This window comes from Artibeus jamaicensis, unplaced genomic scaffold, assembly GCF_021234435.1.
Source record: "Artibeus jamaicensis isolate MK-2021 breed Jamaican fruit bat unplaced genomic scaffold, CSHL_Jam_final contig_233, whole genome shotgun sequence".
Lineage (NCBI taxonomy): Eukaryota > Metazoa > Chordata > Mammalia > Chiroptera > Phyllostomidae > Artibeus > Artibeus jamaicensis.
Genome location: NW_026521486.1, coordinates 5,176,996 through 5,199,176, shown reverse-complemented (window position 1 = coordinate 5,199,176; position 22,181 = coordinate 5,176,996). Strand labels below are relative to the sequence as shown.

The 22,181-nt window shown below is 41.8% G+C and overlaps 1 protein-coding gene across 5 annotated transcripts in view; it reads left to right on the top strand.

Annotated features, from left to right (window-relative positions):
* XPNPEP3 (X-prolyl aminopeptidase 3) overlaps nt 1–21,569 on the top strand; it is a 41,989-nt gene extending 20,420 nt beyond the window's left edge. For 4 of the 5 annotated variants that reach the window (XM_053661900.1, XM_037160313.2, XM_037160314.2 and 1 more), the window contains 6 exons: nt 6,346–6,408; nt 7,221–7,334; nt 9,366–9,451; nt 11,983–12,163; nt 13,218–13,338; nt 18,635–21,569. In XM_053661900.1, coding sequence (XP_053517875.1) covers nt 6,346–6,408; nt 7,221–7,334; nt 9,366–9,451; nt 11,983–12,163; nt 13,218–13,338; nt 18,635–18,801 — 732 coding nt within the window. In that variant the 3' untranslated portion in view covers nt 18,802–21,569. Of the gene's footprint in view, nt 1–6,345; nt 6,409–7,220; nt 7,335–9,365; nt 9,452–11,982; nt 12,164–13,217; nt 13,339–17,443; nt 17,515–18,634 lie in introns of all 5 variants that reach the window. The other variant, XR_005084556.2, reaches the window with a different exon arrangement.
* Nucleotides 21,570–22,181: the final 612 nt, after the last annotated feature.

Genomic DNA, 22,181 nt, shown 5'->3' with positions numbered 1-22,181 from the left:
ACTGATTACAAATGTGATAAACCTATGTCTTTGTTTTTCTTTAAATCACTGATTTAAAAAATAAGGAAGAGAAGAAGCTAAGAACAGATCTGTGGGATAATGTTTAGAGCTCCAGAGAAATTATCAGTCCAGTGATCAGATGTCTTTGCATGAAGTGTAAAATCAGGCAGAAATCTGCCCAGGAGTGTTCTCATCCACACTTCTGTCACTTGTCCACACTGTTATCCTGAGAGACTATTTTAAGTGTTGTGCCAAAATTAAGAATCTGAGCTACCGTTCCCTTCACTTGCCAACCCAGGAAAGACGTCAGACAGGGAAATGGAGTTTGGATTACTTTTTTTAATGAGCAGCGTCTACCAGTGACCATTCTTTAAGTATTCCCAATTTGGTCTAGAATTATACTGCAAGATTTTGAGGGACTTGTGGTCCAGATGGCAGCATAGGTAAACACAGCTCACCTCCTTGCTCAACCACATAAAATTACAACTAAATTATAGAACAACCATCACTCGGAACTGGCAGAAATCAAGTTGAATGGAAATCTGATAACTGTGGGATTGAAGAAATCACATCCATCCAGACTGGTAGGAGGGGCACAGGTGCAGAACCAGATGATCCCACATCCACGTGTGGTCGAGAAAAATCCGGGAGGAATATCTCAGGTGCAGTGAGTTCCAGCCCCACACCAAACTTCCTAGCCCAAGTTACCAATGCCAGGAAGGTGATTCCCCTTAACTTCTGGCTGCAAAACTCAGCTGGAATTGAGTCAGTGGAAGAAACTTCTCAAGTCCTAAGCAGTTCCTCTTAAAGAACCCACACATGGACTCACCTACTCAGACCCATTCCTCTGAGTTCTGGAACCGGGGTAGCAGTTTGAAAGGCACCAGTAGCATATGGGGAGGAACTGAAGTGGCTTCCCTCAAGGCAGGAGCTAGAGGACAGCTTTCTCCCAGACAGAAAGGCGGACAGAGCCACAGAGCAAGCAGGTGCCATATCTGAGACTCCATCAACCTGGCTAACACTGTTTGACCCACCCTAGTAATCCCCTGAGGCTTCATCCCACCCAATTTACAGCTCTTAACAGTAGCTTTTCCATATGAATGGTTGGTCTTGGCTCATGGCTTCACAACTTTCTAAATCTTCTCAAACAAGCAACATCTGGCCTCAGTGAGTTCCCAGCCCCTGTACCTCTTGCTAAGTGGCCCCAAGCCTAACACTAGCAGCATCCAGCCTAGATTGACAACTTGGCTTTGCCTGGGAACCTCCAAGCCCAGCACAAGTAGCAGACATCTCAGATTGTTTTATAACTGAGGCAGGATGGCCCTGAACAAAACAGATGAGGGCCGACCTTGGCCCCTACCACCTGGGAAACCCCAGGGCCTGCACAACCAGTAGACAGCTACAGACCACATTGGAGCACCATCACCCTGGCTCTGCACAGCTTATCCCCATGGAGGGTGGAGATTGGTGGTCAGTGGTCACAGCTAATCCTTCAACCGACTGGCCCAGAAAATTTCTCCCATTGACCTGTCAACAGCAACCAAAGCTCAACTACAAGAGGAGGGTGTACTCAGCCCACACAAGGGGCACATCTCAAGTACCCAGCTAAGGAGGCTGTGCCACTAAACCCTGCAGGACACCTACTACATTAGGCCACACGACCAAGACAGGGTGTCATAGCAGCTCTACCTAATACATAGAAACAAATACAGGGAGGCTGCCAAAATGAGGAGACAAAGAAGCAGTCCATATGAAAGAACAGATCAAAACTCCAGAAAAAGAACAAAGTGGAGATAAGCAGTCTATCAGATGCAGAGTTCAAAACACTTGTTATAAGGATGCTCAGGGAAGTTAGTGTGGACCTCAACCACATAAGAGAGATCCAGTCAGAAACAAAGGTACACTCACTGAAATAAGAAAACAATTTATAGGGAAACATCAGTATGGGGGATGAAGCCAAGAATCAGATGATTTGGAACATAACCAAAAACAACCAATCAGAACAACCAGAAGAAAAATCCAAAAAAGGAAGACAGTATAAGCAGCATCTGTGACAACTTCAAGAGGTCTAACATTCGCATCATAGGAATGCCAGGAAGAGAGGAGAAAGAGCAAAATTTTGGAAAAATAATGAAAGAAAATTCTTCTAATTTGGTAAAGAATATAGACGTGCAAGTCCAGGAAGCACAGTCCCAAACAACATGGATGCAAAGAGGCCCACCTCAAGATACAACATAATTAAAATTCCAAAAGTTAAAAAAATAAAGGAGTTCATCACCAAACCATTGTTATATGAAACATTAAAGGGTTTTATTTAGGAAAAGAAAATCAAGACTATGAACAATAAAATGGAAATAAATACATACCTGTTAACAATTGAATCTGAAAAACAAACTAAGCAAACAAGAACAGAAACAATCATGGATACAGAGAGGGCTTTCATCCCCAGGTGGGAGGGGATGTGAAGGCATTGGTGAATAGGTAAGGGGATTAAGGAGTACAAATAGGTAGTTACAGAATAGCCATGGGGATGTAAAGCACAGTATAGGAAGTGGTATGGCCAAAGAACTCATACATGTGAACCACAGACATGAACAGTGGTGTGGGGATTGCCAGCAGGAATGGAGGATGCTGGGTGGAGGAGGGGAGAAGAGGGGGAAACTGGGACAACTATAACAGCATAATAAAATATAATTAAAAGATTTTTGGACACTTGGGCAAAATAATTTTCTTAAGAATAATTATGCTGTATTTATAATTTTTCAGCCCAAATGAAAGTTTCCCTTTTGGGGTACAAGTCAATATAATTTATGCCTATGTGATGCTGATGAGTTAGATTTTCTTGCAGTCTGATTTGTTTTAAAATAGGTAAGGGACCTTGCTGTTAGAGTTCAGTAACCTTTGCAGAACAGAGAGTTGGTGTGATGTATGGACAGAAGTAAAACGGGTGGGAGTCAGACCTTTCCCGGGTCAGATCTCTCCTACAGCTGAACATACATCCTGCCTCTTGCACATCTCTACCTGAATTCCCTGTAATTATCAAAATTTGGTACAGCTCTGCCAGCTGTACCAAACCTGACTCTTCTATTCTTTTTCACGGTTAATAATATGAAAGTTATCTATATAATAGTTCTCCCCAACCCTTATTCTAATTAACTAGTCCCCAAGTTCACTCCTAAGGAGGCAGGATAGTGTAGTTGAAAACAGAGACATCTGGGTTTAAATACCAAGATGTGTTATTTTGACCTGTGCCTAGTGCACAGTGGGACACCTAGTAACCCTTTGCTGTGTGTCTGCTTGCCTCTGTTAGTGCCTACTTCTAACTCTACCCCAGCTAGAGTGATCTTTATAAATCAGACTGTCCCTCTCCTACTTAAAGTCCTTGAGTACTCCTCTGTTGTTTTTAGGAATAAATTTCAACATGCCCATGCAGGGCCTTTTATGGCCTGGCCCCTTCTGCCTTCCCTTCCAGCTTTATGGCTCATTCTTCCACATGTACTTGACACTCTGGCCATACTGAACATTCTCAAATGTCACAGTCTCCCTACTTTCACATCACCCACATGTGGACACACAGCCAACATTTCCATGAAATCGTCCCTGCTTTTTCTCTCCACTGTCCCTTGGCCATAAACTGTACAGTTTCTACTCATGATGTGTTCTGATTATGAGATGCACAGACTAAAATGCAAAAAAAAAAACCAAAAACCATTTCACATTCTGAAAGAATCAAAATATAAACATCTAAATAGCACCTGGTGAAGTAAGAGGGTCAAGTGTTAATTGGGAATATGAACTAGATTGTGAGGAGAAAACCCTAATAAGAAGTGGCAGTCATACAGTCTGTCCCTAGATCTTTATAGGAAGACATCACGCACATCGTGAACCAGGTGCCATCGTCTGTGAAGAAATGGGCTCCTAGGGGGCACGTTCATTACAAAAAAAAAAAAGCGAAGTCAGGCATTTGACCTCCTAGGAAGCAAGAAGAACTTTTCTATCACTTCAGTCTGTGTAGCAGTATAAAGGGGCCATGACTGCAGAAATTCTCTATTCAGTAAAAGTTTGAAAGGAATTAATTTTTAAAAAAAGATCCTTCTTTTAGATGAACGAACCTCACTAGAACTACCACATTTTTCTTCTTTCTTTTTTTCTACTCTCGTTATATATTTTATGTATATAATTATACATACATAAATTATATATATTTATTAAAGTATTTTTTAGTTTTTTTAACTTTTATTGTTCAAGTACAGTTTTCTGCCTTCCCCCTGCACCCCTCCCCGTCATCCCAGTCCTCCCCACCTCCTTCCCCTTCTTTCTTTTTTTTTGCTTATGATTTTATTTATTTATTTTTAGGGGGGGGGGAAGAGGGAGGGAAACGAAAGGGAGAGAAACGTCAATGTGTGGTTGCCTCTCACACACCCCTTTCTGGGGACCTGGCCTGAAACCCAGGATATGCCCCAGAGACCCTTTGGTTTGCAGACAGGCACTCAATCCACTAAGCTGCACCAGCCAGGGCTTTTTCTTTCTCTCTTCATTTTTAGCTTTATACTAAATTTATAGTGCTAACTAGTTATTTATCAACATCCGTGTGGATAACGACTTTAACTGATTTTAATTGCTAATTCATTCAGCTAATTTTTAATAACTTTTTAAAAATTTTTTAGACAGAGGAGAAGGGAGGGAGAAAGAGATGGAGAGAAACATCAGTGTTTGGTTGCCTCTTGCACACCCCCCACCAGGGAACCTGCCTCGCAACCTAGGCTTGTGCCCCGACTGAGAATTGAACCAGTGACCCTTTGGTTTGCAGGCCAGCACTCAAGCCACTGAGCCACACCAGCTGGGGCTCATTCAGCACATATTCATAGTAATGTAGCTGCTGTGGTACCAGGTACTGCTCTGTGTTTTAAGGATACAGTGGTGAACAAAATGGATAATCCATGTGTCCCTGTCCTTATATTCTAGTTGAGGCAAGACAGGAGACAAACATACGATAAATAGTCAGCTGGAATGAAATGCTGTGAAGTAAAATGAAGCAATAGAAGGGGAGAGAGCGTGATGGAAAGTGCCAATTTAGATAGGAAATTCTAGAAGAACAAAACACTGGAGGAAAGATCCGAATGAGAAAAGGGAGCGAGCCATGCAGAGACTCCCACGGCCATCCCACTGGGTCTTCCTGTCGGGCTCTACGGTGTCGTCATTTCCTTGTGTGTTGAAAACTGTTACTCAAACATTCCTTCCCACATTGCATTCACTGAGAGTCTAAGAACTCGAGAGAAATTCCTCTCTACTTACAGTAGCATATAGTTACATCCCTGTGCAACTGATTGGTTTTTGTCCCACAGACATAGGAAATTATATAACTGACAGTTTTACTCTTTACATTGGCTGCTAGAAAACTCCTAGGTGAATTTGTGGACCATCTGTAGTAGCCATAGTAATTATGGTGTGCATTATTTTTTTTTTTGAGCTTCATCCCACTAAGCCTTGCTTTCCTTTAACTGTACCCAGAATTTATGCTGTTTTGCATTTTATGTATTCATGTAAGCTAATCAAAATCCTATTTGGGCCCTGACTGGTATGACTCAGTTGGTTGAACATCGTCCCACAAAGTGCAAGGTCGCTGGTTCGATTCCTGGTTAGGGCACGCGTCTGAGTTGTGGGCTCACTCCTAATTGGGGAATGTGCAAGGGGCAACCGGTTGATGTGTCTCTCCCTCTCTTTCTCCCTCCCTTCCCCTCTCTCTGAAAATAAATAATAAATCTTTCCACAAAATCTCTACTTGGAATAAGGTACCACAGTGAATTATAAACAGCTATGTTTATCAAAATAGAAAAACACAACATAGATGCAGTGAAGCTGTCACAGAGAACTCATTGTCAAGGGACGTTTGGCAATAACTGATTATCACTGGGAAGTGCTACCGGCCGCTGCATTGAATAGGACAGGCTCCGCAGTCAGGAAGCATCTAGCCCAAAATGTCGGTAGTGCTGAGGTGGGGAAACCCTACTGTAGACTGGACTTTTCGATCCATAATTTCATTCATTCCAGAGCTACAGAAACATTCGGTTCCATAAATGACAGATGTGTTTCTGTGTAGTGTATTCTAGCATGCAGTATACTAACTGGGAAGGTTGGGTGCCCTTCCAGTAGATCTGTGATCAAATACTTCTGAATGCAGTATTTTCCCCTTCAGAAATTTATATTGTCATGCCCACAAAGTCACATCTTCAGGTTCACAAAATTGGGGGAAGGGTTTTTTTCATTTGAATTCCAGAATTTTAAATACTTGCATAAGCAAAATAGCTGAAATAAGATTTCTTTTTATCCTCCATCCCTTCACAGGCTTTCATAGAGACCATGTTTGCCAGTAGAGCCCCTGTGGAGGAGAGCTTTCTTTATGCCAAGGTGAGTTTTAAATGACGGAAGCTTTTGGGCAAGGCAAACGCAAAATAACTTCATTGGTCTGCATGTGGCATCTGTTTGGCTTTCATTCAGTGACCAGGATATCAGTGGAGAGGATTTCATTCTTAAATGTCACTGGTGATTTATTAGATGAATCTAAAGTGTGCGGAGCTACAGTGAAATGAGAAAATTTCAGAGTAGAAACACTGAAGAAGGAAAGGCCTACACAAATGTGGGATGAGAATACTGTTTAAGTAAATGTAAAGGCGGAGAATTGGAGGTCAAGCTGGACATAGTTGCAGGTGGTTGTCAGTCTCAACTCCATCCTAGGACATAGTGAAATGCATAGAATTTACCTAGTATCTTTTTGAAATTTTCCAGAGCATGAAGGTTAATAGCTATTTGAAAGGTCGATATGAGTCATTTAGAGCTCATTGTTGTTAAAAATTCAAGCTGTATTCCAGTGTTTAGGAATAAACAAACTGTAATGTAACATGGACTGTATCACTTTACTCAGCCTTGATCACAGGTTTTCTGGGTCCTCTTCTGGACTTAATTTGAAAATCACAGGAAATTTAAAGTACTCAAAAGAAAAGAACAGATACAAAATAGGATTGAATAACAGGATTGTGATAAGAATAAGAAGTGGCCTGAAATTACAGTGTAAGAGGCTTCGTTACATATGATGAATAGTTTTCCAGTAACGACTTCAGGGAGTAGGATTTACAGGGGAGTATGGGCTGTTGAGGAGAGCCTTGGCTGGGACAGCCCTAAGGAAATCCTTTCTTCAGTCACGCTTGGCTGCTGTTTTTCAGTTTGAATTTGAATGCCGGGCCCGGGGAGCAGACATCTTAGCCTACCCACCTGTGGTCGCTGGAGGCAATCGGTCCAACACTTTGCACTATGTGAAGAATAATCAACTCATCAAGGTACCCGGAGTGCCTGTCGCACCGCTTCCTCTGGGTCCAGATGCCCTGGCGGAAAACTCACTGTCCTCAGGATCCCCCAGCCTGCAGCTTTCACAAAATAACTGCCATTTATATAAAGTACTTCAGGATTTATGAAATGCTTTTACAGACATTGTCTCATTTGATCCTCATACGAGCACTGTGAGATAGGAACATTTATTGACATGCCATTTAATAGGGGAGGAAAATAAACTTTAAAAAATTAGGTAACCTGGTAGTGCAGAGGCAAGTATTCTACCCTAAAGCCTCTGCTCACTTTTTTTTATAACACTCCTTTTCTAAGGACTGGTAGAATAGGGCCAAGCACATGGGAGCAGGCAGCTTTAAGACTACATTATTAGCACCCTGGCTGGTGTGGCTCAGTGGGTTGAGTGCTGACCAGTGAACCCAGAGGTCACTGGTTCAACCCCCAGCATATGACTGCTGGTGGGGGCATGTACCAGGGTTGCAGGCTGGGTCCCCTGTCGGGGGTTGGGGACATGTGAGAGGCACCTGATTCTCCCTCTCTCTCTGAAATTTTTTAAAATACTTTATTAGCTATGAAAGAATGTCTTTTATGGTTCTCTCCAAATGCTGTACAAATAATGAGTTGTATATTCCTCTAAGTCCACTTTTAATTATGTTAATATTCAGTAAATTCAAAATATCAATATAGCAAACAAATTATACGGCATGTTATTTAAATGAATGCCCATTTAAATGGCTATGCAAGAGTCAGAACGTTCCCAATACCTTGTGTCTGCGGTGCACCCCAGCCCCCCCACCTCCCTGCTGCAGGCGCTCGCTGGCTGCCTGCGTTTTTCCAGTTTGTCACTCCCTTGACTTTTTTAATACTTCTATCACATACGGTATGCTTGCTTAATATAAACATTATATATGTAGTATGTAGTTTTAGGGTACTTAACGTTTGTTTTACTCATTAATTGTGATAATATTAGTTGTTTTCTAACAGAAAATTTATTCTATCATTTTTCCAGAAACAAAAATCACATCTATTCTTCAAAGTTACTGTTACTATATATGTACATACTGTATATTTAGAGATAAATGAGATATGTCCTTTTCTTCAAGGGCACAAGTAGGTCATTTCAATGTAACATGACAAGTAGCAAGATAAAGATATACCCAAAGTTTTCTTCTTCCCCCACTTGCATTTTGATAGGGAGCAGAAAGGGAAGTGATATCCTAAAGTTAAATGGTTAAGAGTAATTGTATATGAATAAGTCCCTAGGTAAAATCCTTATCTAGGTTTTGTTTTGTTTTGTTTTTAGAGGGGAAGGGAAGGAGAGAGGGAGAGAAATATCAATGTATGGTTGTCTCTCATGCATCCCTTGCTGGGAACTGGCCTGCAACCCAGGCTTATGCCCTGATGGGAATCGAACCTGTGATCCTTTGGTTCACAGGCCCGTACTCAATTCACTGAGCTACGCCAGCCAGGGCTTAGGGTTTTGTTAATTGATGGTGAGAATGGTAATGGTGACATTTAGGATGTGCTGATGTTTACACCTAGAAATTCACACCCGAGACTTCTGGTTCCAGAGCCAGTGCACCGAACCGCTATGCAATGGCCCCTTTCTTAAGCTACTGAATTCATTTGAAAAATTTAGATGCTATTTCTTATGAGAAGGAACCGGAGACAGTCTTCTTTAAATTAGAGCTTTTTAAAAAATTTTATTTATTTATCTTTAGAATGGAAGGGAAGGATAGAGGGAGAGAAATATCAATGTATGGTTGCTTCTCGTGTGCCCCTGCTGGGAACTGGCCCCTGCTAGGAACTGGCCTGCAACCCAGGCATGTGCCCGGGCTGGGAATTGAACCACAATCTTTTGATTCGCAGGCCCGTGCTCAATCCACTGAGCTACACCAGCCGGGGCAAATTAGAGCTTTTTAAAAATAGATGTAACATGAAAGACACAAGGAGTTTAAATTAAAAGAAAAAACAGCTGACAGTCGAGGGGGCACCTGCTCTGACCCATCTTACTTTTGTTCCAGGACGGGGAGATGGTGCTGCTGGATGGAGGCTGTGAGTCTTCTTGCTATGTGAGTGACATCACCCGTACCTGGCCTGTCAATGGCAAGTAAGGCTTCTACAGATCCCACTGCTTCTTGGAACATGGTTATGTTTAGAATAAATGACTAAAAGAAGACGTTCCTCTGTAGCTCGAGTTAACTGCTTTTGCAAAGCTCCTGATTACTTGCTAAGACTTTTATTCATCACATCACAGAATTGGGCACCTGGAAACACCTTGTTAACATCCACACACACACACACACGTGTGTGTGTGTGTGTGTGTGTGTGTGTGTGTGTGTGTGTAGGTTGATAAGTTGATTAATTGATTGATTGATTGATTGATTGATAATAATTGACTCATTTAAGGAATTGACTCACACTTTTGCAGGACAGGCTAGAAACTTGAAGGCAACAGTTGATGTTGCAATCTTGAGGCAGAATTCACTCTCCAGTACAACAAGGCACTTCTGTCATTTGAACTCATTTAGTATAGGATACATTTTGGCCCACATTGCAGCCAACCAAGCAAATAAACTATTAGAGTCTTTCTGACCCCTTAAGCTATTACAGTGACTCCAGAATCTCTGCTTAGTGGACCCATATCAATAAATTCGGCGTGATCCAACTTTATGTTCCTCCCGCCATTATCCCACATGTTGCTATCCTTTCCCACACATATTTTCAAATTTTTGTCTATATAAACAGGAAAAATTATATAGTTCTTTTTGGTTATTGGATCACACTTCATACCTAACCTTTCAGGACCTGCCGGGTAGGAGTACAGTGTAGTTAAAAGTCCAGAAGCAAGTACCAAGGCAACTACCTATAGGTTCTCAGTCAGAACAAGGTTAATCTCACATGGTGGTAGAAGGGCTGCTTCTACCAGCAGAGATGCCTCAGCAGAATTTAGGGGTTCAGTGTCCCCAGCTTCATCAGAATTGCATGCTCAGATTTGTGCATTCCAATGTATGTAAATTTTGCATTTAAAAAACTTATGAACTATTTAGTAGTACTGTGGTGGCATAGAGTATGGATGCAAACAGCAATGTTGGTCGTCACCCAGCCTGAGAGCTGGGTGAGTAGGTGTTAACTGTACCATTTATTGTTATATTTAAACACTCCTCTATTAAGGAACATTTAGATAATATCTTTAATTATTAAAATATCACAGTGAACATTTTGGTACATTCAGCTTTTTTTTAATTTCAGGTGTTTTTTTTAGGATGGGTACTTACTGCAGAATTACAAGCTTAGATTATATGAGCATCTTTGAAGACCTTTGATTTAATTGGCTGTACTAATTTATACTCCTAGCAACAGTGCACAAAGATACATATCATATACCATCCCACTGTAGTTCTTTTATCATTTTTCCCTATGGTTGCTAAAGAAATTATTATTTTGAAGACACCTATAAGTTATTAGTAACCAGATTATTGACTGGTTTATCCCATGACATGTTTTGCCTATAAGAAGTGGAATCCTAAGCTTTTGGGGTTTTTTTAATGATAAAAATTGGAAAGGATCACGAGCAGCCTGGTCTAGTCCTCTGACAGCATTCATAACTGGGTGCATCTTCTAGCCTCACCTTGCATGTGTCTGCTGAATGATGGACTGTTTCTGCTGCGGTTTGAAGGGTTATTGCTCTTCCTGTTGAACATCTAGGCTTTGATTAAGGTCCTGTCAGTAATGATATGTTGGTACTAATTAAACACCTACAGCACCCCATGATCATCGCCTTGGAGTTCTTCTCATTAACCCGAGAAGTAAATGTTAAGCAAAACGTAATTCCACAGCTGAAAGGTTTTGGGTTTTGTTTTAAAGAAAGGATTTATTGGGCCATCCTGCTGGCCAGCAAAGGACCAGGTCGTGGGGCCCGCCGTCCAAACCACCAGCAGCAGGGCCTGGCGGGGACGCCATGTGTGTGCCGTCCTGGAATTGATGGGCACTTTTATATGTCATGTTTAGGAAAAGAAAGATGTTAAGTTGTTTTGAAAGAACTAACATTGACTATAGTTAAGGAAGGATGGTGAAGGCAGTGCAGTTGTAGGACAGGAGCCCAGTTCAGAGGAAGAAATATTGATTACTTTTTTTTAAAGATTTTATTCATTTATTTTTAGAGAGGGACAGAGAGGAAGAGAAACATCAGTGTGTAAAACAACATTAGTTGGCTGCCTCTTGCAGGCACCCAACCAGGGACCTGGCCTATAATCCAGGCATGTCCCTGACTGGGAATCAAACCAGTGACCTCTCATTTCATAGGATGGCGCTCAACCCACTGAACCACACCAGCCAGGGCAAAATATTTACTGTTTTTGATTGGCTACAGGTAACAGACCTGAAAGTTCACGTACATGCTGGATGTGGTGGTGGTTGGTGGTTGGCTCATAGATGCCTGGAAGTTGCTTCTCAGCTCCAACATACATTCAAATATGAGCAGCCTTTTGTTAGTCGGCACAAAGCAATTAACTGGTTATCTTTTCCTGTCTCTTCCTCTCACTTTCCATGATTTGATTTTTACCATATCAGAATTTTTCTCTTGTCACAAACTTCCTGCATTATCAGTTAATTGAGGTTCTTTGGTTTTCCTGTCCCCAGGTTTACAGCACCTCAGGCAGAACTTTACGAAGCTGTTCTAGAGATCCAGAGAGATTGTCTGACCCTCTGCTCCCCTGGAACAAGCTTGGAAAACATCTACAGCATGATGCTGACCCTGACAGGACAGAAGCTGAAAGAGTTGGGGATCATAAAGAACATTAAGGAAAATAATGCCTTCAAGGTACCTCACTTCTTTTGACTTCACTTCTCAAAAGCACCTTGCATGCTGCTCGGTTTTTATGTAAAGCCAATCAGATTTAGAAAAGGTCTTTGTGATTCTCCATCTGTAAAAGGAACTTGGATTGAACGTGCATTATAACAAAGTGAGTCAGTACTTATTCCTCCCAGAAGGTGGCAGCACATTCTGCTTCATTGCATACTGTATAACTAGCTTGGTCATCAAAAGACATAAAATGAAGTCTAGTGCAGACTGTGGAAAGGACACAAAAAGGAAGAGAGGTTAACTCTTAATTCTTTTGTGGTGATTTTGAAAAGCTAGCAGTTGGAAGAGATGGTGTTTGTAGCTTCAGTGACATCGCTGAGACTTTAATACTGTCCTCAAGGACATGTCTTTAGTGAATTTCATCTGCATCCAAAATGTAATGGTGTTCCATAAAAATGTAAAGCCTCAGCTTTAAATTAAAATTCTGGGTGATCAAGCCAAACAAACCATTAAGCATTTCCCATTTCCACAGTTAAGCTGCCAGCGTTTTTTATCAATAGGAAAGAAACTATAAATTCTTCTTGTCCAGGCCAGCAAATCTTTAATTAACAGATAGAAATATCCAGGCCAATAAATGCCTGATAATTACTGTTATCTGATGTTTCAGCCTGTTTCACAAGATGCTGAGAGATACTTAGGGTCCCCAGAGTAGGCTTTTCTAAGAGGGGTGTGTGAACATTGAAATTAGAACTATTCTAACACCATCATTCTTCCATTTCCTGAGAAAAGAGATTTCCATTTGTCATTGTTGCTGCTGGGGCCACCCAAGTCAGTGTGTGTGTATATGTTAGACAGTGGGAATGAAAACGTGGGTCATCTGCACTGGCAGAATTTCATTCGAGAGGTGGCAGTTGTTCAGGTCTCTTAAGCAGAAGTCCACGGACAGGTTCCACCTAAGCAACAGAACCATGGGGAAGGTATTAACATCTACCTCACAGATTCATATATGTTGTCCAACTTTCCCCTTTAGGGGTCACTGCTCCAATAACACTGTGGCAATTATCTTTTCCAGGCTGCTCGAAAATACTGCCCTCATCATGTTGGCCATTACCTCGGGATGGATGTCCATGACACTCCAGACATGCCCCGCTCCCTCCCTCTGCAGCCCGGCATGGTGATCACAGTGGAGCCAGGTAAAAGGGGTGGGTAGCAGCTTCTGGCCCCTTGGGACACATACTGATAGTCTCACATAAAAAGGAAAACATCGTTTATTCTCACCTAAACTAACATAGTTAAATTAGGAGTGGGGGCAGAGAATGACTCTGAGTAGAAGGGAACTTTATTTTAGATTTTTCTTGAGCTTTCTTATTTAACATCACATAATTTGTTTGACTTCTTCCAACAAACAATACAAGGGGACAACACTCTATAAGTAGATACAAAGAAATGAATCTTGCCCTGGGTGGTGTGGCGAGCATCGGCCTACAAACCGAGGGGTCGCTGGTTTGATTCCCAGTCAGGACACATGCCTGAGTTGCGCGCCAGGTTCCCCAGTGTGGGGCACATGGGAGGCAACCACACATTGACGCTTCTCTCTTTCTCTTTCTCCCTCCCTCCCCTCTGTCTAAAAATGAATGGATAAAATCTTTAACCAAAAAAGGGAGGGAGGGAGGAAAATCTTTATCAACCATACCTTTGCCAGGGCCAATCTGTGCCACGTCTCTGGGCATAGTGGTGGGCTGCTCACCCTGCTGAAGGTCCCAGTGCTTTTCCTGCAGAAAGACCCGTGGGTGCACTATATTCTTAGCTGTACCTGCTCTGCAAACTGCATCGAACTGCCCACATTACTGACTTCTTAGTATCCAAATTCTTTCTCCTAAGCTTCAGAGAAAGCTGGTAATTTCATGGTTCCTGGCTTGCATGATGCTAAGTGTTGGGCAGATTTCAACAGAGAAATGGTAGCCATGACAAAGTGTGAAGAATGATATTACAAGAGTCAGTTTTTAAATACTGATGCTGTTTTTGTTGTGAAAGCAGATTTTATTCTTAGATTTCAGGTGTTTCCATTTCTAAAGTGTATAATTATAGCTGGAGCATGGCTTTTTTTATTCATTGTGGAATGTGAACCACTTTTTAATTAAGGTATAGTTGATATACTATATTAAAGGTGTATAACAAAGTGAGATTTCACATTTATGCACCTTACAAAGTGATCACCACAAAAAGTCCCCTGTCCATCTATCACCAGAGTCACCATGGTATTATTGAACTGTATTCCCTGTGCTGCACTTTACCCCCCTCTGACTTACTTACATGGTAACTTGAACTGTGTACCTCTGTGCCCCTTATTGCCCTTCACTTTTTGTCCCACACCCTCACTGCCCAGCCCTATGGCAACTATCAGTTTTTCTGAATCTGTAAGTCTGTTTTTTTGTTCTTTGTGTAGTTTTTTAGATTGAACACATATGTGAAATGATACAGTATTTGTCTTTCTATGACTTATTTCACTTAACACAGTACCTTCTAGGGTCTATCCGTGTCGTCACAAATGGCAAGATTTCATCCTTTTTCATTCTGACTAATGTGTAAATATACATCCATTTGTTTTTTATCCATTTATCTGCTTATGGACTAGGTTGTGTACATATCTTGGCTATTGTAATGTTGCAGTGAACATAGGGATGCACATATCTTTTCAAATACTGAATTATTGAGGGTTTTTTCTTCAGATAAGCACCCAGAAATGGAGTTGATGTGTCCTTCTTTGTCTCTTGTTATAGCCTTTGTTTTAAAGTCTGTTTTGTCTGATACAAGTATTGCTATCCCAGTCTCTTTTTTTATTTTGTTTCCATTTTCATGAAATACCTCTTATTATATCCCTTTACTTTCAGCTTATGTGTGGCTTTCAATCTGGAGTCTCATGTAGGCAGCATATGTGAGGGTCTTGTTTTTTATTCATTCAGTCATCCTATGTTTTTTCAATGGAGCACTTAATCAGTTTACATTTAAAGTAATTTTTGATAGATATGTACTTATTGCCACTTTATTTGTTTCCATACTAGATTTATAAGTACTTGGTCTATTATCTTTACTATATGTTGCTTTTACTAGTGAGAATTTTTTTCATATATTTTCTTATCTCTAGTTGCAGCCTTTCTTCTCTACTTAAAAAATTCCCTTTAACATTTTTGGTAATGTTTGTTTAGTGGTGATGAACTACTTTAGCTTTCGCTTGTCTGAGAAAAGTCTTGACCTCTCCTGCAATTCTGAATAATAACCTTGCTGGGTAGAGTATTTTTTTTTGTTGTTAGATTTTATTTATTTTTAGACAGGGGAAGGGAGGGAGAGAGTTAGAGAAACATCAATGTGTGGTTACCTTTCATGTGGCCCCCACTGGGGACCAGGCCTGCAACCCAGGCATGTGCCCTGACTGGGAATCGAACTGGCTACCTTTTGGTTTGCAGCCTGTGCTCAGTCTACTGAGCTACACCAGCCAGGGCTTCTGGGTGTAGGGTATTCTTGGCTACAGGTATTTTCCCTTCATCGTGTTGTATTTATTGTGCCACTCCTTTTTGGCCTGTAAAGTCTCTATTGAGAAGTCAGCTGGTAGTCTCATGGGCATTCCCTTGTATGAAACTAGTTGTTTTTCTCTTTCTGCTTTTAAGATTCTCTTTTTACTTTTAACAATTTAATTAAAATCTGTCTTGGCATGGGTCTCTTTGGGTTCATCTTGTTTTGGGACTCCGTACTTCCTGGACTTTTGGATGTCTGTTTCCTTGATCAGATTAGGGAAGTTTTCACCCATTATTTCTTCAGATAGGTTTTCCATCCCTTTCCCTCTTCTCCTTCTGGGATTCCTTTGATTCAAATGTTAGTACACTTGATGTTGTCCTAAAGATCACTTATGCTACCTTCATTCTTTTCAACTCTTTTTTATTTTTGATCTTCCAGTTGGGTGTTTTCACTATCCTGTCTTCTTGATTGCCACCCATTCTTCTTAGTCATCTGATCTGTTGTTGATTCCCTCCAGTGTGTTTCTCATTTCAGTTGTTACATTGTTCAGTTCTGATAGGTCTTTTTTTTGTATTTTTGTTGAAGTTCTCACTGAGTTTATCCACTTGTCTATAGAGTTTGGTGAGCATCTTTGTAACTATTGCTTTGAACTCTATCTAGTAGACAGCTTAGCTCAGTTTCATTTAATTCTTTTTCCACAGTTTTATCCTGTTTTTTTGTTTGGAACATATTCTTTTTCAAAAGGCTTTATTGATTTTTAGAGAGGGGGGAAGGGAAAGAGAAAGAGAGGAAGAGAAACATCAATAACTATTGATGGTTATTGAAGCAAAAGCTAAAGTAGTTCCTCAGCACTAAACAAACATTACCAGAAATGTTAAAGGGAATTTTTTAAGTGGAGAAGCCTTACCTGGGAACCAGGCTGCACCCAGGCATGTGCCTTGGCTAGGAATTGAACCACTTTCTGCTTTGCATGGTGACACCTGACCAATTCAGCCACATAGGTCACAGCTAGAACATTATCTCCTCTCATTTTGCCTGTTTGTTTCTGTGTATTAGGAAGGTCAGCTAAATCTCCTGATGTTAAAAAATGGCCTTATTTAGGTGTCCTTTGGGGTCCAGTGGTAGAATCCCTCTTGTTATCAGAGCCAGGTGCTCTGGAAGTATTCCCTAGGTGGACTAGTGTGGCCTCCTGTTGTGGCGGGGCCACAATGTCTATGGACACACTGGCAGGTGAGGCTGGTCCCTGGCCCGCTGGCCGTGGGGGCCTGGCCACTGCTGTTGCGGGCTCTCTCGGCAAGCCTTCAGTGTGGTTGGGTACATGGCCCAGCTACACTGTTGCAGACACACTGCTATGTGCTGGTGCTGACCGAGGCCACCCACTGGGTGTGGTGGAGCAAGAGCACATTTGGAGGGGTGCTAGCCTGGGTGGGTCCTCAGGGAAATGCCGGAGTGGGGTGAGCGGTGTTAGCAAAGTTAATGGAGAGTGTCAGATGTGATGCCTGCCAATATCAGACCAGCTACGTTAAGGAAAGGAGGGAAATGACACCTACCACACCTCTGACTCGGGAGAAAATTCCAACAGGTCCCTGTTCCTACAGCACACACCCTAAGATTAGTCAGTGTATCATCTTCACATATGACTTAGGTTCTTTTCAAACTGCTGCCTCTGTGCCAGGACTCAGAAAGAGCACAGCTTGGGTTTCCTTCAGCTTTTTGGCTCTCCCAGACATAAGCCGCACTGGTTTTCAAAGCTAGATGTTATGGGTGCTCCTCTTCTTGGTGCAGGTCCCCCAGGCTAGGGCTTGGACCCCTCGCTCTTCAAAGATGACCTCGGCAATCGTGATATCTCTCCCACTGTGAGTCACCACATAGGGAATGGGGGATAGGGTGGGTGTTGACTAGACTTTCGGTGTGGCTTTTTCTGCGTATCCGTAGTTGTAGAACATCTGTTCTGGTGGTCTTCAGGTCAGTTTAGATGTTAGTGAGAGGGGGTGAGCTCAGGATATTTCTGCTTTGCCACCTTGAACTCAAAACCAGGAGGCTTGTTCTTGACTGCCAGTTTAGCTTGTCTGTGAAACGTTCCTTGTGCTTGGTGTGCTACCCCCACAACAAACATGTCTCTGGATGGGATCGCTGAGCTGGGATGCAGCTTTCGTAGCACCCTTTGAACCCAGTCATACGTTGCTGCCTGTGGCCTCACATTACCTGTTAGTCCCATCGAGTCGGTGCCTGGGCGCTCCCTTAGACTTCGACTACATTTTTCTTTGCTGATCTTTTTATCACAGAGCAGCAATTGTGAGGATAGGTGGGGAAGTTTACAGTTTCTTTACTGTGAAAAGATTGTTTTCTGTCTGACTTCATAATTAGAAAGGGTACTTTGGGCTCTTAGAATTTTCCAAATGTTCATTAAAATCTTCCTGTTTCTCTTACTTTACAGCATGTACATCAGTTAAGTTTATGGTTTATTTGAGAGAGGTTATTTGAGTATTTCTGCACCTTCTTGTTGTTCAGTCTTATAATCTCTAAGTGTTTTTAAAATATATTTTAAAACATCTTGTCTCTATTTTAGCAAAGCTCCCTTTTCCCACAGGACTGTTAGGCAGAGAAAGAATCCACTTTTCCTATCTACCAGTTCCCAGCATATATGGACGTACTCATAGGTTAAGTAGTTTTGGTGGCCTGATTGAGACTCTAAAATATGACAGAATCATGATTGGCATTACTATAGTTATATGGAGCCTGCAGTCTAGTCTACAGACTAACTGTAATAGTAGTTTTAGTAATGACAGTCAACATCTATTGACCATTATGTACTAGACACTTTTTATGTATTGTCTTATTTCATCTCCATGACTCCTAGGTAGACACTGTTAAGATCCCAGTTTTACAGATGAATTTTAACAGGTTAATTTACCTGCCCCAAATCATCCAGTGACTGCCTTTTATAAACAGCACATTCTTTTTTCTACTTCTCAGGCATTTATATTCCAGAGGATGACAGAGATGCCCCAGAGAAGTTTCGTGGTCTTGGTGTACGGATTGAGGATGATGTAGTGGTGACTGAGGACTTACCTCTCATCCTTTCTGCTGATTGTCCCAAAGAGATAAATGACATTGAACACATCTGCAGCAGGGCCTCTTGACCCTCGTTGCAGCCCATGTGCATCTCAGGTTCAAGGGGTGTGCACTGGCACTTGTACACGTGAGCTTTCTGAGTGTGTGTGCGTGCCTTTATCTGTGAGTTTCATTTGGGAGTGTGGGAACTGTATGAATGTATGTAATTGTGTGCATGGCCATTTTTTGTTTTAAGTAACTAGAAATCGGGAAAGTTGAATTTTCGGACTGTATGTTACTGCAACTTTAGTAGAATTAATGACCCAGGCAGGTTTAATTTTTAAACATAAAGATAGTTCTTGGTTATATCTGTTCATGCATTCTAGTTAATACATTTAAATGCACAGGAAATTTTTCCTCTCTAGGTCTTTTCCTTTCAGAGCTTTTGCTAAGATCCACCTAATAGCATAAGATACTTGTGTGATGTGTATATTTGGAGCACATCACCGAGGCCTCTGCCTATACTAGAAGCCACCCATCTATGATTGTGTGTGGCGAATGCATGTCTCTTACAGATACCGACCTATTCCAGAACCTGCACATCTCCTGGAGACACATGAGCCCTCATGGCACTGGTGTCCTGCTGTTCCACCATGTAGCCACCATCCAGATTCCAGCAACACTAGCTGTCAAACAAAACAGCTTTGAGCCTTCTCACTCCTTGGTTGCCTAGGGCCTGGGAAGTATTTAGATTCTTGAAAAGGAAGGAATGAAAGAAAAAAAGGTATATAGGTGTCTGCTACAGATCCAACCTCCCATCTGTTCTCAGTCTAAAGATGATTCCTTTTCTAGACATCCATGCTTCCTGTGTAGATTCTGAATACACTGCCCCATAGCACACCCTTGAAGCTGCTCCTGGCCAAGGGCAGGTCCTCTAAGTAGAGGACCACCTAAAGTGAGAGGAATGGCACCTAGTTTTCAGGGAGATACTCCTGTTGACACTCTGTGATTCTTCTAGTGCTAACAAAAACAAAATATAAAACCCACCAAGTGCCTATAAACAGCCTGAGATCATCTTTCTCTGCTGATAGCACTGGAAGAAATCTCTCTCAGCACACCAGTGGACACAATTGTACAAGAACTCAGTTTGCAAAATGAACAAGGCTAGATTTTTGCAGATGGTTTATTTGGGACCTTCATCAAAAAGAGAAGCTTTGAGAACCGGTGTGTCATTTTTTAAAACTGGATATGAACCTGAGATATGTAAAACATGCTGATTTCTGGAGCATCAATTTGAGGGTTTTTAAGAAAACATTTGTTTAGCTGAGCACAGGCTAGGGAATTAACACTTACTGCAGCAATAGAGGTTTGCCCACCACACCAGGAAAACTCAAGGCACAGCCCAAAGCAGACAGGCAGTGACTTCTTCAGAAGACATAATGCAATGAACCAAAGTGATGCAAATCATGTCCTGACAGCGTTTACCCACAATGCCTGGCTTTGCTAACCTGATCTAAGCAGCTGTGGGAATGGATGGCCACACAGCTGGAGTCAGCCTCTCAGTCCTGTGCTACCTTCCAAAAGGACAGGACTGAAAACAAATCTACAGCTCGGGCTTCTCACCCTTGGGCCTCTGTGGCCCTAATAGCCCTTAGATTGGGTCTCCTTTGCTCATTCACAATCCTGGAATAAGGAATTGCCTTTCTCCCTAAAAATAATTTTCTGTGGTCTTAAGTGTTTCAGCTAAACGTTTAGGCAGGTTTTTTGTACAGCAGCATAAAACAAACTCCTGAAACAGACTCCTTCCAGTTAGAGTCCAGCCAAGTTGTACAGGTGTTGGAAGTAGTAATTCGAAAGGCTTCTGTGGTGCTTTCGGCTGATTTGTATTCCCTGACCCAGGAATATTGCCCTTGGAGCCCCAGATTAATCGTTGCCGCTAAACATTTGAGTCTGTCAGAACCATCACGAGATGACCTAGCGCCCATCTCAGAGTGACGGTAAAGGCTGTCCAGTAGATCCAGGGCTGTGAGCGGCCAGATATTCGCAGTGCAGAAGTCTCATCCATTCTTTGTCGCACCACAGACATGCCCCACATTTCCCTCCCTGTCTCAGTGTGGTAAGTGCTTCATGTACATACCAGGCTCTCCTAGAACAAAAACCAGAGTTTTCAAACATCTTTCAAATGCTCCACTGGAATTTTTCTCCCTGAATTGAGTAGATGAGCTTGAATCATTAACAGTACCATCTCAATGAAGGAAGTGTTATCTAGACAACCTCTGCCACATACTTCTGTATGTTTATTTCAGAGGCTGCTCTTCCCCTCTGTCCCCCATAATCAGGAACTGGACTGTAGAGTAAATTGCTCTTCCCGTGGCCCTAATAGTCACGTTAGGAAGCTACTTCTGGTGGTGACGTCAGGTTCTCTGTGTGGGTTTTAAGCCTGGGCAAATACACTTAAAGCTAAAGTGTTGAATACTCCAAGTAGGATGAGAGGAGGAGCACATCGAGAAGCCCTAACGTCAGTGCGGGATTCCATTGTCACAAAGCATGTGGCGCCTCCTGGCTGCTCTTCTGACCTCAGCCCCTGTGTCACTGGGGAGCTTGGGGTTAGCATCAGTGTTATTTGGTTCGAGGGTCCCCATGAAATCAATGCCTCTTTGGGGTGTGCTCATGAGGATCTGAGAGAACTAGTTTTCTTAGCATTTCTTAAGGCTTTGTATCACTTCTGTGCAATTATATAAATTTGGACGAAATGCTGTTACTTTTAAGGCCCTTTCCACTAAATATAGTTGTCATTCCCCAATAAGGGAAAAATATTTGTTATTGTCATTTAAAAATAAATTATAAAATAATGAAAGTGTAACCCATGTGTGTATTATTTTCAAATCTAGAATCTACAGCTTTAGGAACATTTTGATTTGCAAATTTTTTTAGCCCTCGCCTTTGTATAGCATTGCTTTTAGAGAGAGACACTGATCAGTTGCCTCCCATATGCACCCTGACCCAGGATCAAACCCACAACCTAGGTATGTGCCCTGGCTGGGAATTGAACTCACAGCCTCTTGGTGTACAGGACAACACTCCAACCAACTGAGCCATTGGGCAGGGCTGGCTTACAATATATTTTATTTTACAGAGTGTCCATTAATTGCTGTCACAAAGTCATGATAGCAAACTCAACATGATCTTACTAGTCATAGATGGGGGAGAAAACAATGGGTTAGATATAGTCCGTTAAAAGATTGCCTTAAGGATCCAATGTATAACGTGGTACCTGGGGTTGGTAACACTGTATTATATAATTGAACTTTGTAAGAATAGAGCTTAAAATGTTCTCACAAAAAAAATGTAAATATGTGAGTTGATTGAGGTGTTAACTAGATAAAGGGCATCATTTCACAATATCTTAACGTTTTGTCAATTATGCTGCAAGAAAGCTGGGAGCAAAAATGGTTTACTCCACAAAACT